At 34.2% G+C, this 16635-nt stretch overlaps 1 protein-coding gene across 2 annotated transcripts in view; it reads left to right on the plus strand.

Annotated features, from left to right (window-relative positions):
- Nucleotides 1-16635, plus strand: part of rod (kinetochore component rough deal) — a 76928-nt gene extending 60293 nt beyond the window's left edge. Inside the window, exons 20-27 of one of the 2 annotated variants that reach the window (XM_083142192.1) lie at nucleotides 268-436; nucleotides 2646-2838; nucleotides 5227-5406; nucleotides 9327-9558; nucleotides 10651-10762; nucleotides 11399-11589; nucleotides 13660-13743; nucleotides 16342-16635. In XM_083142192.1, the coding sequence (XP_082998318.1) occupies nucleotides 268-436; nucleotides 2646-2838; nucleotides 5227-5406; nucleotides 9327-9558; nucleotides 10651-10762; nucleotides 11399-11589; nucleotides 13660-13743; nucleotides 16342-16407 (1227 nt within the window). In that variant the 3' untranslated portion in view covers nucleotides 16408-16635. The remainder of the gene's footprint in view (nucleotides 1-267; nucleotides 437-2645; nucleotides 2839-5226; nucleotides 5407-9326; nucleotides 9559-10650; nucleotides 10763-11398; nucleotides 11590-13659; nucleotides 13744-16341) is intronic. The other variant, XM_083142193.1, reaches the window with a different exon arrangement.

The following is a 16635-nucleotide window of genomic DNA, read 5'->3' on the forward strand; positions in this document are numbered from 1 at the left end:
AGCATCCGTAAGCACAATGTTCTGGGTACATATACCATAGAAATGTCCAACTTTACGATGTATATATTAGCAGTTCCGGATACATAAATAGCAACCTATGTACGCTTGTAATAACCGTAGACTACAAGAGTAATTATTCTAGAATGCAAGCAATACGTACATACAAGAAAAACTATTTCAAAATGTTGTAGTGTCATGGTCCTTATCGTCTATTGCTGCTCAATCTTATATCATGCTATTAATTAAATTATTCTTATTTTTATGCAGATGAGTGCTAAGTACCGGCACTTAGCTACGGAAGAGATTCTCAAATGTTACAAACTAAACACTACGCAATACTTGGGTCTGATCAACATTCCAGTCCAGCTTATAGAGGCTTTATATCATGATAAAAGTATCGTGGAGAGGGGTCAGAAGTTGAAGAGTGATTGTCCAGGTAACTTAAAAGAACTGTTTTCTAGATCTGATGCTGATGACATTAAAATTCCAATCGGGGTGCCTACCAGTCTAGAAAACCTGGAAGCCAGGTTACTGTGTTTCCTGGAAAAATAACATTTTTGTAGTAGTGGACTAAAAAGTAGGTTTATGAACACAGAAAAAGAAATGACAAGAAATTTTAAATTTGTTGGAGACAAACTATACTTCAGTTTGGTATACTAGTGTTACTGGTAGTTGCAGTAGACATTGCATATTAAATATTCCAGAAAAAGGAGTCATGTTTTGAACTATTTTCAAGTACTTATATAAATCCACTACAGTAAGTGGCTATTTTGTCATTTATCACTTTCTTGTTTCAATTGTTGGCTTCTGTTTAGTTGATATTAGGATTATTACATATGCTATTAAATTTTTCTATAATTATGTATTATTATGCTAACATTTATGATTTTTGTATAAAAGAAGAGTTATTTACCATTAGTCAATATGTATGTCACAAGTAATACGTAAAAACTCACCTCTGATACTCCTATCCAACAGTTAATTTCTGTTCGGTTTCCCTTCCTGTTATTACTTTTAACACGTGAAGTGAATATTCTAGAAACTTAGTTGTGTGAGATTCTAAATCTGGTGTTTAGCTTAAATGTAGTGACCTTCTTACACACATGTTTAAATACACAAATTGTCCTAATAACTTGGCCTGGAAAATTTGGTTCTTGGTCTGGAAAACCTGAAAAAGACAGTGACTTTTGTTTTTTACAAAATTGTAGACACCCTGAAAAATGATAGTAGATTATTAACTCTGATAAACTTACTTTTCATTTTTCCACATACATTTTTTCTCTTCATCGATTTCACCACCTGTCTGGTGGCTTCGTCAGGCATGTACTGAGAACTGGAACCGCCGCTTACAGTGCCAAAACCTCGATGTGCGGTAAAAGAAGGAAGCACTACGCCCACACGGGAACGGCAGAAAGTGAAAGGACTGAGTTAACTAGCACCGCCACGAACACAAGCGGAAGAAGGAACCATGCCGCCCGTAGCAAGACAGTACATGCCTGACGAAGCTACCAGATGGGTGGCGAAATCAATCGCAAGAAAAAAATTTGCATGGAAATATGAAAAGTAAGTTTATCTGAGTTAATTACCTATCTCCGCATAACCACCAAACAGATATCTGTAGATACAATGCTAAAGTAGATTAGTTTAGTTAACATTTTAGTTAACATGAATATACAGAGGCCTCTTGTCACACAGAAAATAATTGTATATGATGCACAATTAATTCAAATTATTTTATTATCTGTTCACCATTTTGCAATGTGTTCCAATATATTAATAATTCACTGGAATCAAGTACTTACTATCCAGAAAACCATTTATCAATGGTTCTGTTAATTTCAGTGTCCACTGCCATCATCCACTCAGGAACTTGTGTTGTTACTTGCTAAGCATTTTGTATGCACCAAAATTAAGAGAATCATCAATGAATAGTTTTACAGATAGAGCAAGTACTTCATTTCAGTGTATTAATTTACTACCATTTTGTTCCCTGAACCACATACAGGGTGGTGCACATTGTCTCTACCAACTTCAAATGACAACAGAAAGATGATGTGCTTGTAGTAGCTTTAAATGGTTATGAAATATAAATATACCCATAGTCATTTAATACAAGGTATAATATGAACAATACAGATACCAGTGCATCTTAAAAATAACCTCCTCTAAATGTTCTTCTGCTTGCAAGCAGTGTTCGAGGTGATTTTGGAAGGTTTTCATGATGTGTGTCTCAACACACACGTCCTGTGGAATAGCACGTATTTCAGGGCAGCTGACTATTCACAACATTACCCATGGCTCTCCACTGTCTAACCCATCTCAGAATGCTGTGTGTGTCTGGAACAGGTGCATGTCGATCTTCATTGTTCTGCCACAGTGCCCGGAATGGATGAAGGCTTACACCGCCACAATCTGCATCTGCATTAGACAACACTCCATGGTATAGTAATTGCCTGACTCCCAACTGATGAAGTTATGCCACACATGTGCGCGTGCATTCTGGCAGGGTTGCCAACTCAAATTGGTAGATACAATATGCATCACTATATACTGGTAATTTTCTTCCAACCGAATTTTCCATGAGAAGGTAAATACACAGTGTAATGTAGATAGATCAATAATGCAGTCAACTATATTTATTTTAGACATCAATGCAGCTGTGAATGAAATATCTGAAGTTAATGAACTTAAGGTGGGCAAACACCGCCTGGAGCTAGTTGAAAAGTGGCTTGTGGGAGGCAACATGATATCTGATGCAGATGACACGACAGAGTGCAGTATAATGGCATGGAACCCAAATACAAACGTGAACTTCGAAAGTGATGAAACTCTGCTGAGGTATTCAGTCTTTATTCTCAATATTAGCGAGTTAAGTGATTAGTAGGGTCACATATTTATGGCGAATAAAAGATCAAGATTTCGGTACAAAAACTGGACCCATTTCAGGATCTAAAGTGGTATGTAAAATGGCATTTCAGTGTTGAAATGGTGATTATGACTCCAAATTTGTTTTCAAAACTACACTTATTACACAAAATAAACATTTCACTTGTAATAGCACATTTATCAGAGTATTGTAAGGGAGGCCATTTTTACTTCTCAAATATTTCCAGCAGAATTAATCAATTTTCTTTGAATTGCATTAAGTTCAGACTTCAGAAAGCGTCTGATCAGTAATAAACTTTAAATTTTGTGTTCATTTCGCATCATTTCGTGACAAAACATGGTAGGGAAATCCACCTTGCACCTTTCAGAAACGTAACATTACATCTTGTTATTTTCACATTTCATGTTTCCATCAAAAACAGAATATGCATTCTTAGTGATTAAAATATATAAATACAATTGTTAAGATAGTTCATTTAATATGGCATTTAGTATAACTTCCTCGAATGCCATTTTGATGCATGCATTTGATATTAAAGGTTAATCTTTCTTTCTTTCTTTGTTTCTTTGTTTGTTTCTTTCTTTCTTTCTTTGTTTCTTTCTTTGTTTCTTTCTTTCTTTGTTTCTTTCTTTCTTTCTTTGTTTCTTTCTTTGTTTCTTTTTTTCTTTGTTTCTTTCTTTCTTTCTTTGTTTCTTTCTTTCTTTCTTTGTTTCTTTCTTTGTTTCTTTCTTTCTTTCTTTCTTTTTCTTTCTTTCTTTCTTTTTCTTTCTTTCTTTCTTTGTTTCTTTCTTTCTTTCTTTGTTTCTTTCTTTCTTTGTTTGTTTCTTTCTTTCTTTGTTTGTTTCTTTGTTTCTTTGTTTGTTTCATTTTTCATATTTCATATTGCATTTCTGCCACTTTTGGAATATCGAATTTACCCTCCCAGTGGAGGAGCTGAATGTTCAGGCTTAACAAAGAATGGCTTTTTTGGAAACTCCCAGCACCGTGAGGACAATTGGGAAGCTACTTGAAAAAGAAGAAGTAGCGAGCTCCGGTCATGAAAGCCAGAAAACAATGGCGATAGGATCTGATGCGCTGACCACGCATCGCCCTTCGAGGGCTGTTGCGCCACAGATTCTGGCTTTCAAGACTGGAGCCCACTACTTTTTTTTTTTCAAGTAGCTTCCCAATTGTCCTCACGGTGCTGGGAGTTTCCAAAAAAGCCATTCTTTGTTAAGCCTGAACATTCAGCTCTTCCACTGGGAGGGTAAATTCGATATTTGTTTCATTTTTCATATTTCATATTGCATTTCTGCCACTTTTGGTTTCAGAATCGCAACACTCAAGATAAATGATGATTAGATGAAATTGAGTCCAGGTCAGGACTGAAACCTAGTCCCTTCCATGACAAAACTAAGTCCACCACACAATGTGTTCAGCCACCAAGAAATGTAATCATATCTCATGTAATTGCATGTTAACATGTTATGACTTGCTGTGCAGGGGACTAAGAGGAAACAAACAAGTATTACCAAGACCCTATCATAATATGCAGTTGTGTTGAGAGAGTAAAATGCAAAGAAAGAAAGAAAGAAAGAGATTCTGGCTTTCAAGACTGGAGCCCACTACTTTTTTTTTTTTCAAATTGCTTCTTAATTGTCCTAACAATGCTGGGTCAGCACTAAAAATTTGGAGACTCCTACCAGGAATTGATCCTGGGACCACTTGCACCAAAGGCAAGAGTACTAACCATTTGGATACTCAAGAGCCCATACTTAAAAGTCTCGGCATTTCCAAATTTCTCCAGAAAATGTAGCTACAGCTGATTTTTGGATTGAAGTGAGATTGTTTTCTTGTCAACAGCATATTCTCATCGAAGTCTGCTCTGTACTATTGAAGAGTCCAAAATGCCACACTACTCAGGGTAACTCTGCATCATAAACCTACTAGTCTTAAAACCAAAACCAAACTTTTAATTCATGATGGATGCGGTAAACTCGGTTTAAAATTACTTAACGTGAAATTTTGAAATTTCGTATTTCTGCGTTGCTCAATTTAATGGTTATATCCTATTAATTTCGAATAGTTGTACCCTTAGTGAATGAAGACAGAGAGTCTTTGAAATTAATAGGATATAACCATTAAATTGTGCAACGCAGAAATACGAAGTTTCAAAATCTCACGTAAACAAACTTTTAATGTCTAGAAGTCTCTATTAATTAATTAAACATTAATTTTAATTTATGCAAACAGTATGTCCACACTGGATGATCCCATGAAGATCGAATTTATAATGTGGTAAAATGCAAAAATTGGGATTCCACTATACTTCTAATTACTAAATTATTGTTTTCTTGCAGAATGTCATATGTTATGATGTCGTTTGATGCAGAGACAATTATCAATTACCTGATTCCATTGGCATTTGGAGATGAGTTGTATGAGACGAATAGAAAGCTGAGAGCATTGCAGTGCATGTGTTCTCTAGCAAGTGATGAAATGTTGCAGAAATGTACAGGGAGAGACATTTCATCAATTAAGTAAGTATAAGAGCTGAACCTATGTCAATATTCTTACAGATTCCCACTCATAACGATGCTTGAACTAACAATTAAAAGTTGTTAAAAATATTAATTAATATTAGTGGATGAGAATTTCTTTCCAGTTAAAAGCACCAATTTACCAGAGTTTTGGTTCAAAATATTCAAGCACTACATCCGAATAGTAAAATATTTGTTTTGATATTTTCCTCTTTCTCTCACCAAGCCATGTGAAATTAATATTAAGTCAATTACAGTGGAACCTCGATTTTACTTTTTTCAGGGGACCAAGCTAAAAAAACTTAAAATATGGGAAAATGTAAGATTAAATGTGTAATGTGGGAAAATGTATAATCCGCGAACGTAAAATCGTGGTTCCACTGTATATAGTGTAAGAGTAAATAGTGATTGTCTCCTTTCAACATCTTGAAAGGTGATAATCACTTCTAGCTACATGTAAACTAATAATAAATTGTTAATGAACATATGTCTAAATTATGAATGCCCCTCACCTTTTTGGACATCTAAAAATGTGATTTCCTTCATGCCATCTAAAAACAGGAGCTCGAAAGCTAAGCAGTGGAATATTGATTTTACAATGAAATAGACCAAGATAAAACCTGAGGAACTTTTATAACATTATATTCTCTTGGCATCATATAAATTCACTTGTATATATGCGAAAAAAAAAATAAAAAAAAAATAATAATAATAATAATAATAATAATTCTACTCTATCATCTGATGAGTAACATTTGCTGTGCTATTACACTTGGAGGTGATCACAATAACCTGCACATATAAAATTAAGGAATCACCCCTGAGAATTCAAATCTACAATCAAATTGTTAGCATATGAATAAATAATAAAAAATAGTGAATAACAATGTACTTTGCAACACAATACATATATTTGCTTACATTAAGAAATTAATGTTTTCTACTAAAAATATATTACTTTTTCTTCTTGCGTCATTCCTTGCCGTTTCAACGAGGTCATGTCACCCACCAACTCTGATTTCGATGAAGCTTGGTATACACATTTCCCTTATGGTTGAACGAAAACCTCCTAAAATTTTTTCCTATCTCAAACGGTTTTCATTCTACAGCACTTTGAAATGTCATTAAATCAGTGTTGTCTGTCACTCTTGAGACCCTCAACATATATACCCTTGCTTACATTTTATTTTCTTTCTCCTTTACCAATGATCAGATCCCTCTGAAATTTTACACAAAGTTCAATGAAATTATGAGGATTTCAGAAAAAAATAGGTCAGCACTCAACAATTTTTACAAAAGCCTATAAAAGAGACTAATAATGAACTTGTAGCCTAACTTTTGTGGTGGGAAACTAGGTTACGAAAACCTAAATTTTCAACATGTGGGCTTGATGGAACCAAACGTTTTTTTATGTTGAAAATCATTGGAAAGACATGCTCTTTCTTTACAAAGAATGAAATTTATGATTTTTTTACTCCTTGTAACAAAAGTTGTATATTTTATGGACATTGCATAAAATTTCAGGGTCAATTCAAACCAAATAATCTAACACTGGTCGCTCGACCATTTTTAAAAAAATTCATTTGTTTGTCGTTGTAACCCATGTACAAGGGTAGTTCAAAACAGGCATTATTTTTCTGAAACTAGACTTTGTTTGAAAAAAGTAGCCATTTTTGTTTCATAACTTGCAACATTCTTGATCTTTGCAGGCAGTTGCGATAATTATGATAACTCAGCTAAGAAAAATATAGAAATCTGGAGTGAAAAACATTGTTTTCAGTACATTTCAGGCTACACTTTATGTTCCGTACCTTTTTTCACCATATGTAATGCAAATGGCTGAAATTTAGGGTCAAAACTGACTGATATTCAATTTTGAAGGGAAATCAATGTATAGGATATATTTTTTAGTAGGTAAGCAAAACAATGAAATATCAAGAGTTATATTTTTTTATACAGGAAACAAATACATCCAAAGCTTTAGCAGAAAATATTGAGCTGGTTTCCACTTTGAGTTAAAGCTCTTTGAAAATGTTAATTTTTCTCAAAATTTGGGCCTCAAATATATATCTCCGGTTGGAAGGGTCTTCCCGATGGCATAGTGGTTACGTCGTCATTTTGTAATCACGGGGTCCGGGTTTGATCTCGTAGTAGTTCGGATCACACTTTAATAAACTGTATAGTGGAACCACGAGCAAAACAACTTGCGCAGACCCAGGACTCCTGTGCACCATACTCCCGCGAGTAGGGGAGGGGGAGAGTGAACCATGCTTCCTTATGGCCCGAGGTTGAGGGAAGAAGGGAAAGCTGCACGGAGACTTTTCGTCCCAAGGTTTTTTTCCTTGTGGTCGATCTATAGGTCCAGTCTCGATTATCCTTCCATGCATAATGTAGACTTAAAACTGAAATTAAACCAATATCTGTTTGGGAACCTAATGAAATTTGATATTTACAGCTTAAAGAGGTACCCGTTAAAACATTTCGAGAGTTATATTACATGGATAACAAAGTTACAACAGGAGGGAGTTTTGCAAAAGCAGGCAAATTTATGTTATTAGTTACAATTATAAATATTTATTTTTAATGAACTATCATGTAATTACATTTATTGTATGTAATTATTAATTGCAACATACAAATGGCATAGTAAGCCCGTTAGTAGCTATTATCAATGAAATGGTGTGCAAGGCTCTGTGTCAAATATTTTCTGTTAAAACTTTGGATGTATATGTTTTCTCTAAAAAAAATTATAGCTCTCATATTTCATTGTTTTTGCTTACCTACTAAAAAATATATCCTATACATTGATTTCCCTTCAAAATTGAATATCAGTCAGTTTTGACCCTAAATTTCAGCAAATTGCATTACATATGGTGAAAAGGGTACGGAACATAAAGTGTAGCTCGAAATGTACTGAAAACAATGTTTTTCACCCCAGATTTCTATATTTTTCTTAGCTGAGTTATCATAATTATCGCAACTGCCTGCAAAGATCAAGAATGTTGCAAGTCATGAAACAAAAATGGCTACTTTTTTCAAACAAAGTCTAGTTTCAGAAAAATAATTCCTGTTTTGAACTACCCTTGTACATGGGTTACGACGACAAACAAATGAATTTTTTTAAAAATGGTCGAGCGACCAGTGTTAGATTATTTGGTTCGAATTGACCCTAAAATTTTACGCAATGTCCATAAAATATACAACTTTTGTTACAAGGAGTAAAAAAAATCATAAATTTCATTCTTTGTAGAGAAAGAGCATGTCTTTCCAATGATTTTCAACATAAAAAATGTTTGGTTCCATCAAGCCCACATGCTGAAAATTCAGGTTTTTGCAATTTAGTTTCCCACCACAAAAATTAGGCTACAAGTTCATTATTAGTCTTTTTATAGGCTTTTGTAAAAATTGTTGAGTTCTGACCTATTTTTTTCTGAAATCCTCATTGTTGTGTAAAATTTCAAGGAGATCTGATCATTGGTTAAGGAGAAAGGAAATAAAATGTAAGCAAGGATATCTTGTGTCGCAGGTCTCAAGAGTGACAGACAGCACTAATTTAATGACATTTCAAAGTGCTGTAGAATAAAAATCATTTGAGATATAGTGAAAAAGTTTTAGGGGGTTTCTTTCAACCACAGGGGAAGGGTGTATACCAAATTTCATCGAAATCGGAGATGATGGGTGATAAAATCTTAGTTTTGTGTGTTGATTTGATGTAAAATGGCCCTCTTAGTAGTTGTTGTAGTAGGGGTAATATGATGTGGTGTTGACTTAATTATTTATGTTACATCTTTTCTTCAGTGCTTTTCCATTTCAGTGTAAGGTAGTTTCCCATGCATATAGCACAGTACCAAAAAGGCACATGAAAGTTCTCGAATGTTCTGACACTTTTTTTTTAATTTTTTTTTTTTACTTTCTCACAGAGCCTACATGAAGTCTCTATTTTATGTACACGAGCTCGAGAATATCAGAGTGATGTATTCTGCGAGGGAATTTGATGCTTGCAATAAGCTGAGCCTTGTGAGGATGATCTGGAGGAACCATTCTCACAACAGAAGGGCAGTGATGATTGTTGCGAGGCTGTGCCTTGACTATCAACTGCATCAGTCCCACCTGTGGAACTCCATTCTCATAAACATGGTTCAACTGAAAATGGTGAGTAATACAAATTTATGTAAAGTGTTGTATTTTTAATGGATTTGTATCATTATTTGATGTATGTGTTACCAGGGGCGTCTGGAGGAGGATTCAATGAGTCCATTGACCCAATTCCCTCGGGTAATTGACATAGTTAATTTCAAGTTTCGAAAGCTTGTTTTGTTCGAAAAGTAAATTCAACTTCCAATTTTGCAAGCATATTCATGATAATTAGACTCCGTGAAAATGTTGCATTCATTTTTGTGGACCCTGTGCAAAACCAAAATGCCTGTAAAGTACCACTTGGTGTAAATAAATTGAAACTGACATTTTCTGATATCGATAGAGGCATGCAAATTTCGTTTTTGACGAAAACACGAAATATGAAATAACATGCTGTAATGTTCATTTTTCATGTTTGTGAAAGGTGTGAGGTGCATTTATTTACCCAGTTTTGTCACGAAATAATGAGAAATGAACTGCAAGACGCGAAATATACTCTTAAACACAAAATTTACCGTTTATATACCGACGCGACACTTTCTGAAGTCTGAAGTATCCTGTGAGTTATGCAATTCACGGCAAATTGATTAATTCTGCTGTAAATATTTGAGACACAAAAATGGACCGTTTTACCCAGGAATAAACTCAATACTCTGGTAACTACATAAATGTGCTATTAGAAGGGGTAAGTTTATTTTGTGTAATAAGTGCAGTTTTTAAATCAAATTTAGAATTATATTCACAATTTTTAAACCAAAATGTCATTTTATATAGCACTTTTGATGTGATTATTCACCGCTATAACACTGAAATTTTATTTTATTTTTACCGCTTTTGAACCCGAAATCGACTCTGTTTTTGTACCGAAATTTTGTTTTTTATTTACCAAAAATATGTGCCTCTTAGATATCGATAACACTGGTATCAGCTAATATCAGTACATCAGAACCATTGTTGGATCAGCCCTAGATTATACCTCTACATTTAGAAATACATATAACAACAAAATGGCAGTATTTGACTGTATTTATTGAGCTATTGGATCAGTAAAATTGTTAGTTTTACCAGTGAAAATTTGATTGTGCTGACTATACCCTTATCTTTCAGACGGAGGAATTGGAGTATTTACTTCCGCAGTTGACAGCACATACTCACCTGTGGTGCAACTTAGCGTACATTGAAGCATGGAAAGTAACACTGATGACCCCTTTTCAGAAAGGTAAAAATGCATAGAATGAAAATTTAGTGATAATTTTAGCTGTTATTCTGAACATCCTCTCAGAGTGTCACAAGCTATTTGTAATAATTAGTGCCACATATTTGTGGTGCAGGAAAAAAATCAAGATATTGGTATAAGGACTGGGCATATTTTGGGGTCCAATGCAGCATATAAAATTAAATTTCAGTGTTAAAATGGTGAATATATTTCTAAATTTAATTTATTTATAAAATCAGCACTTACTAATTTAATTTAATGATAGTGGTCAGTGGAAACTAAAAGATTCCATTAGATCCAGTTGTCATCTAATTAATTTTATATTTGCTAACAAGCCTAGACATAATCGAACTAAAGCTGTACATGATTATGCCATAATTTATTATTTAATATTCAATTTCACATATTAATTAATGCATAAAGTTAAAAAATCAGAAAACCATGCACAAGTAAAATTGTTGGGATTGGGGCATCAACTTTTAAAAAACACAGGCTGTAGACTCATGAATGTTGAGAATCACTGATCTAAACCATTATTAACCTTAGGACCTTTACGCACAGGCCAGTAGGTGTGTGTCAGCTCATTTTTGTATTTTTGTTGTCGCAAGTTACTGAAGATATATATTTCTTGTATTAAAGCTCACTGTCCAATGTCTGCGGACCAAGAGGAAGCATGTGTCCGGAGCCTGATACTTCTCCAAGCGTGCCCCGTGTTCAGAGATGTTGATTTTCCTTCCCTCGGTACATGCTGCTTGCAGTTAAAGAGGTTGGACATGGCTGCCTGCTTGCTGCCCTTTCTCGCATCTGATAAGCAAGCAAATCTCAAGATAGTAAGTAAATGTTACTTATTTAACCCTTAAAGGATGGGCCGTGACACGGGTGTCACAGCAGATATTTCCCTTAAGGACGTCTTGTGACACCTGTGTCACAAGCAGGTTTTTCTCGTAGTATGTTACTTTTTTTTAACATACTGTAACTTGGATAATGATTGGAGATACATGTTTTGAGTTCTGCATGAGTCTAGAGGCATGTAATTAACAATTAGTAAAGTTTAATTTCATTGTTACTATTTTAGGGGGGCAATGTCTGAAAAATTGTGATTTATTTTCATTGGTTTTGAAAACATCGCTTCTTTATCGGCATTAGTGCATTGAAAAAAAAAATTTCAAAAGTATTTTCAGTAAGTACATAAATTTTCCACATCAATGGCATTATGTGGGTACCTTTTGGAGATTCACATCCTGGCATAGCCTGCGTGGGGTCAGATGAATTTCAAATTTCGTGTAAAAAAAAATGGTTACTTTCTCTTTTTTCTTCTTCTTCTAACTGATTATGGAATTAGTTTTTTCCATCAGGATTATAGCCCAAAGTATACTGAACAAAAAGAGGTATCATTTGTACCTCTGATGTTTTTAATTTCGGAAATATAAAATTTCATTTTGAAGCATGCAGAATTTCAAATTTCCCGCTGAAAACACACTCAGCGTAATTGCAAATACCTGGAAAATCAGCCTCAGCATCGAAGGGCTAAGGAAGGAAAGACAAAAATAATCAAGATAGATAACTAAAGGGTGTTCTAATAAAATGTATACATACTTTAATTAATTATAATGAATGTGTTTTTTAAGATACATCAGGGTGTCTACCAGTCAAGAAAGTCAAGAAATTATGCTTTAGGTCAAGAATTTTTGCTATTTTTTTTTTTACAGTATAGTGAACTTTCGTTGTTATGTATCTGTACTGGGATTTAATAAAATTGAATATTTGGAAATCTGAAATTGAATTGAGTTGTGGTTAAGTTTGTTCACTTTGTTTCTTAAAAATTACATTCTTTTATGCTTAAAATTTTGTAAAAAATATTAAATAAAGTAATTTTATATTAAATAAAGCCATTCCCCATCTAGGATGAAGTCTGAAGCATTAATTTTTAGATGTATTAATAATTAAAGCAAGTCTAAATCTCTTGTTAAAGTACAACTTCAGTTTTCATCGTAACTGGCCTTGTGGTAAGGGTTTTTCATTGAATAAAAAAATATATTTTCTTTATATTGCAACTATAGCTGAGTAGGGCCGATTAAATAAATGTTAAGAAAAGACAGGGGTTGGGGAAGGTCAAGAGAAAGTCATGAAAAAGTCAAGAATTTTAGAATTGTTATTTTGGTAGATACCCTGTACATGTAATGTTTATAATCTAAATCGCGGAAAACAAATTTATAATTTAAGTTACTGCTGATAAGGGAATAATAAACATCACAAATGTCTTGTTTGTGTGCATTCTCATTGGGTGCAGTCCACTGGTGAGCCTTGGCTTCCTTCGTGATTAGTCTCCATCTATCTCTACTCTGTGCTACGACTTTCCAATTTCAGCACTGGAACTTCCAGACATCGTCCACTCCACCCACCCATCAAATGTTGCATAGTTCTTTATTAAAGATATTTTTAATTTTCCATTCTCACATTCTGGTCCCAATATTCTTTGTAGTATCCTTCTTTGAAAGGTCTCCACCAACTGTTCATCTTTCATTGAAATATTCCACATTTTCACAGCATAGGTCAATACAGGTATCAATGTCTTGTTGTTCATTTAGATTTTCTTGTCAGTATTGTGCTCTTAAAATGTCTCTGTAGTCCAAAATAGGTCCAATTTGATGCTATAATTCATTCCTTTACTTCCAGTGAATCCTTCTCATATGGTACAACAGAGCACAGGTATATGAAGGAAGCCACTCTATGAAAGGTGTAGTTAGCCGATGTTATTTTCTCATTTTGTACTCCACACATCATATGTGTACCTTTCATCTGTTTAAGATTGTATACTTAGTATAGGTTAGAAGATATTTACATATTTATGTATCATTTATTTCCGTTTACTGTACTTGTACCTTATATTTTCTTTCCAGGTCATATTAAAGGCAACAGATGTGGACACCATTTCAAACGAGCTTCAAGTATTGTTGGAGAATGGAGTATTATCTGCATCGCAGGTAAGGAATAACATTCTTCCTCATCTACAATGAAGCATAGCGATGATTGCCATTTTTTTCATGATTTAATAGTAGTTGGGGAAAAGGGTCAGTTTCTGAACAAATATATTTCTTATATACAAATATATAAGGGTTGTCCTTTTTTTTAAGGCAACCAAATGTCAAGCTCTCTTCCCCTTAGTACACCCTCACAGTTGCTACGCATCTCGAAAATCTGTAAAACAGGGAAATGTCAGGTAATTTTGCAGATCGTCTGGAATTTATGTGCATTTTGGAGTCCGCAAGAGAAAATGTTGCAAAATGAACAAGCAGTTCACTTCCACTTCTGGATTCGGTTCTTATGACTGTCTTGTGAAAAATTATGGTTCCTACAAATTTCTGTAATAAACTTCCACTTTTATAATACTAGATATTATAAAGAATATCAAAGTAACACTTGCAGTCCAGATATCTGATTGATAATAAAGTACATTGACAATATGATCATAATTATCAGAAAGTTTGGTGAAGATGAGCCTATTATTTTATAGATCTTAGTCTTGTTGGCATTTCCTATAGAATTCTTATGTGCAACATAAATTTCTCCAGATGCTGTGTACTTATAAATGTAAGGGAAAAATCAGCATTTTCTACAACACTATGAATCTGCCAGAAAATGAAAAATTGTGTTCGGTCTATGAACTTGTTCTGTCGTTTTTATATTGTGGAGATCTGTTATGGTGAAAACTGTACCTCTGTTACCTTAGCCTGAAAGCTAGATACACGTGATTGTAGCACCCAATACGTTTGATGCGATTGTAACTTTACATTTTACTCTCCAAATTTTCACGTGTTCTTGAGTGTAGAATGAAATTTGCTAAAAAAATAAGTTGTGAAAGTGAATATTCATAATAATTAACAGATTTTATATTTAATTGAAAAACACAAGGTTCAAAAGCAAAAATCATGATGGTAAACATGTCTGGAAAAATTTCATTTTTGGACTGGAAAACCTGGAAATGTCAGTGAATTTCATAATCAGAAAATCGTAGCAACCCTGACTCAGACTGACGAGGGTCTGATGCTTGGACCTGCAGCCAGGATAGCCCTCTGTAGGAATCGTGTTGTCATCCATGTATGTTTGTCATTGTCCATTCAATCATTTCATATTATCACTATTCATCCCCATTGACCAGAAGTGGCAGAAATGCTAAACTAAATCATTCATTCAAATCAATCCAATGCTGATATTGTTCATACTAGAGATGGCCGAATTTGTATAAAATTTTATCTGGATAATTTTCTATTTGGATTTCAAATATACAGATATCCGATATTCGGATTATCTGAATATTCTAATTATTCAGATTATCTAAATGTGTGCATTATGCAGACAGTTTTATCACTTATCCATTTTACAGGCTATCCTCATACTCTTTATTCATAATTTTCATATTTCACTATACGGATTTTCTACAAATCCTTCATCAAAACTGTTCCATTAATACATCTTAGTATCCGTACTATCCAGATATTCTGATTACTATCTGGATATTTGGATTATCCGAATTTTGTGGCATCTTTAGTTCATACCAATCCATTGGCATTGATATCAGCTCAGCCCCAAGAGGAATCATAGTGTTTCTTCCTTGATATCCTTTGAAAAGAACATAATTTATTTATGGTTTTGAGCGGTAGACGTGGTTAAAGTATTATGCAGGTACCAGGTGGTCATAATTAAAGTTACCCATTCAAAGCGTCAGATTGGGGTGAAACTTGGTGTAGAGACTATGGAGAACATGGGGAAGTGAATGCTGACGTAAAAAAAAAAAAAAGTTCAACTTTTCACCACCAGGTGAAAAAAAATAGGTACCAGGTGAGCACTGCTCTACTGAAAGAAATACAATTTTTGCATGTCCAACTTACCGTTGTTTTTTTCAGTGCCACATTTCCACCTGGTGGTGAAAATTTGAATTTTTTTTCATCAGACTTTGCTTCCCCATGGTCTCATATCCTCTGTATCAAGGTTCACTGTAATGCATGCTTCAAACAGCTCCAGGGAACTCTGAGTAGGGAATATGGAAATTTACCTACACAGTATATCATTTTTAGAATTTAGAATCAGCACATAAAGGCCATTTTGCACCCGTCACATTATACAGGATCCAGCCCCTTACCATAACTAAAATAACTGCAATGTCGTTAACTAAAATATTAAAACATTCTGACCAGTTAAAAGCTGAGGCGGTAGAGGGGCACTCAGCACACATAAAGACAAAACCGAGGACAACACAAACAGTCCTACGAAGGTTATACTGGGTGTAGGTCCAGATCCCAGAGCCTCATTCGTTTGCAAAATGGAGTCCACGCTTCACTACATGGAAGTGAGGTTGACAATTGGGTGTACTGTGTGGAAGGATCGCCCCTTGCACCCTTCTATTATTTATGTTTTATCCTTAAATTATGTACAGTAGTGGAAAGAAATACTTCTACTGCTATTAAAGCCCTAAGGGGAAGTATTTACTTCCATCATTGTACATGGAAATTTGAATAATTTTTGCTCTTTTCAATATGTATTACAAATAGTTTTCCTAAAGTGGAATCTATCAAATTTTTCAGGCCCTAGGATTGCTGAGAACAGACACAACAGTTAGCAGGCTAGAAGTGAAAGTGGAATCGAAATAGATGATATAGATGTGTACATAAAATACACACAAGAATATTCAATTGAAGTGAATGGTGGTGTTAAGTTGCGTGTGTGGTGGGTGGGCTGAATGTGAGTGTGTGGATGGAAAAGTAATCAGTTGTTTAAGAATATATATATAAACCATTTAATGTTTATACAAACTTATCATTCTTGTATTTACAGGCAGTTTATTGCAAAAAAAAAAAAAAAAAAAAAAACGATTCAAA

This window comes from Lepisma saccharinum, chromosome 20 (genome assembly GCF_977018435.1).
Source record: "Lepisma saccharinum chromosome 20, izLepSacc3.1, whole genome shotgun sequence".
In the NCBI taxonomy this organism is placed as follows: domain Eukaryota; kingdom Metazoa; phylum Arthropoda; class Insecta; order Zygentoma; family Lepismatidae; genus Lepisma; species Lepisma saccharinum.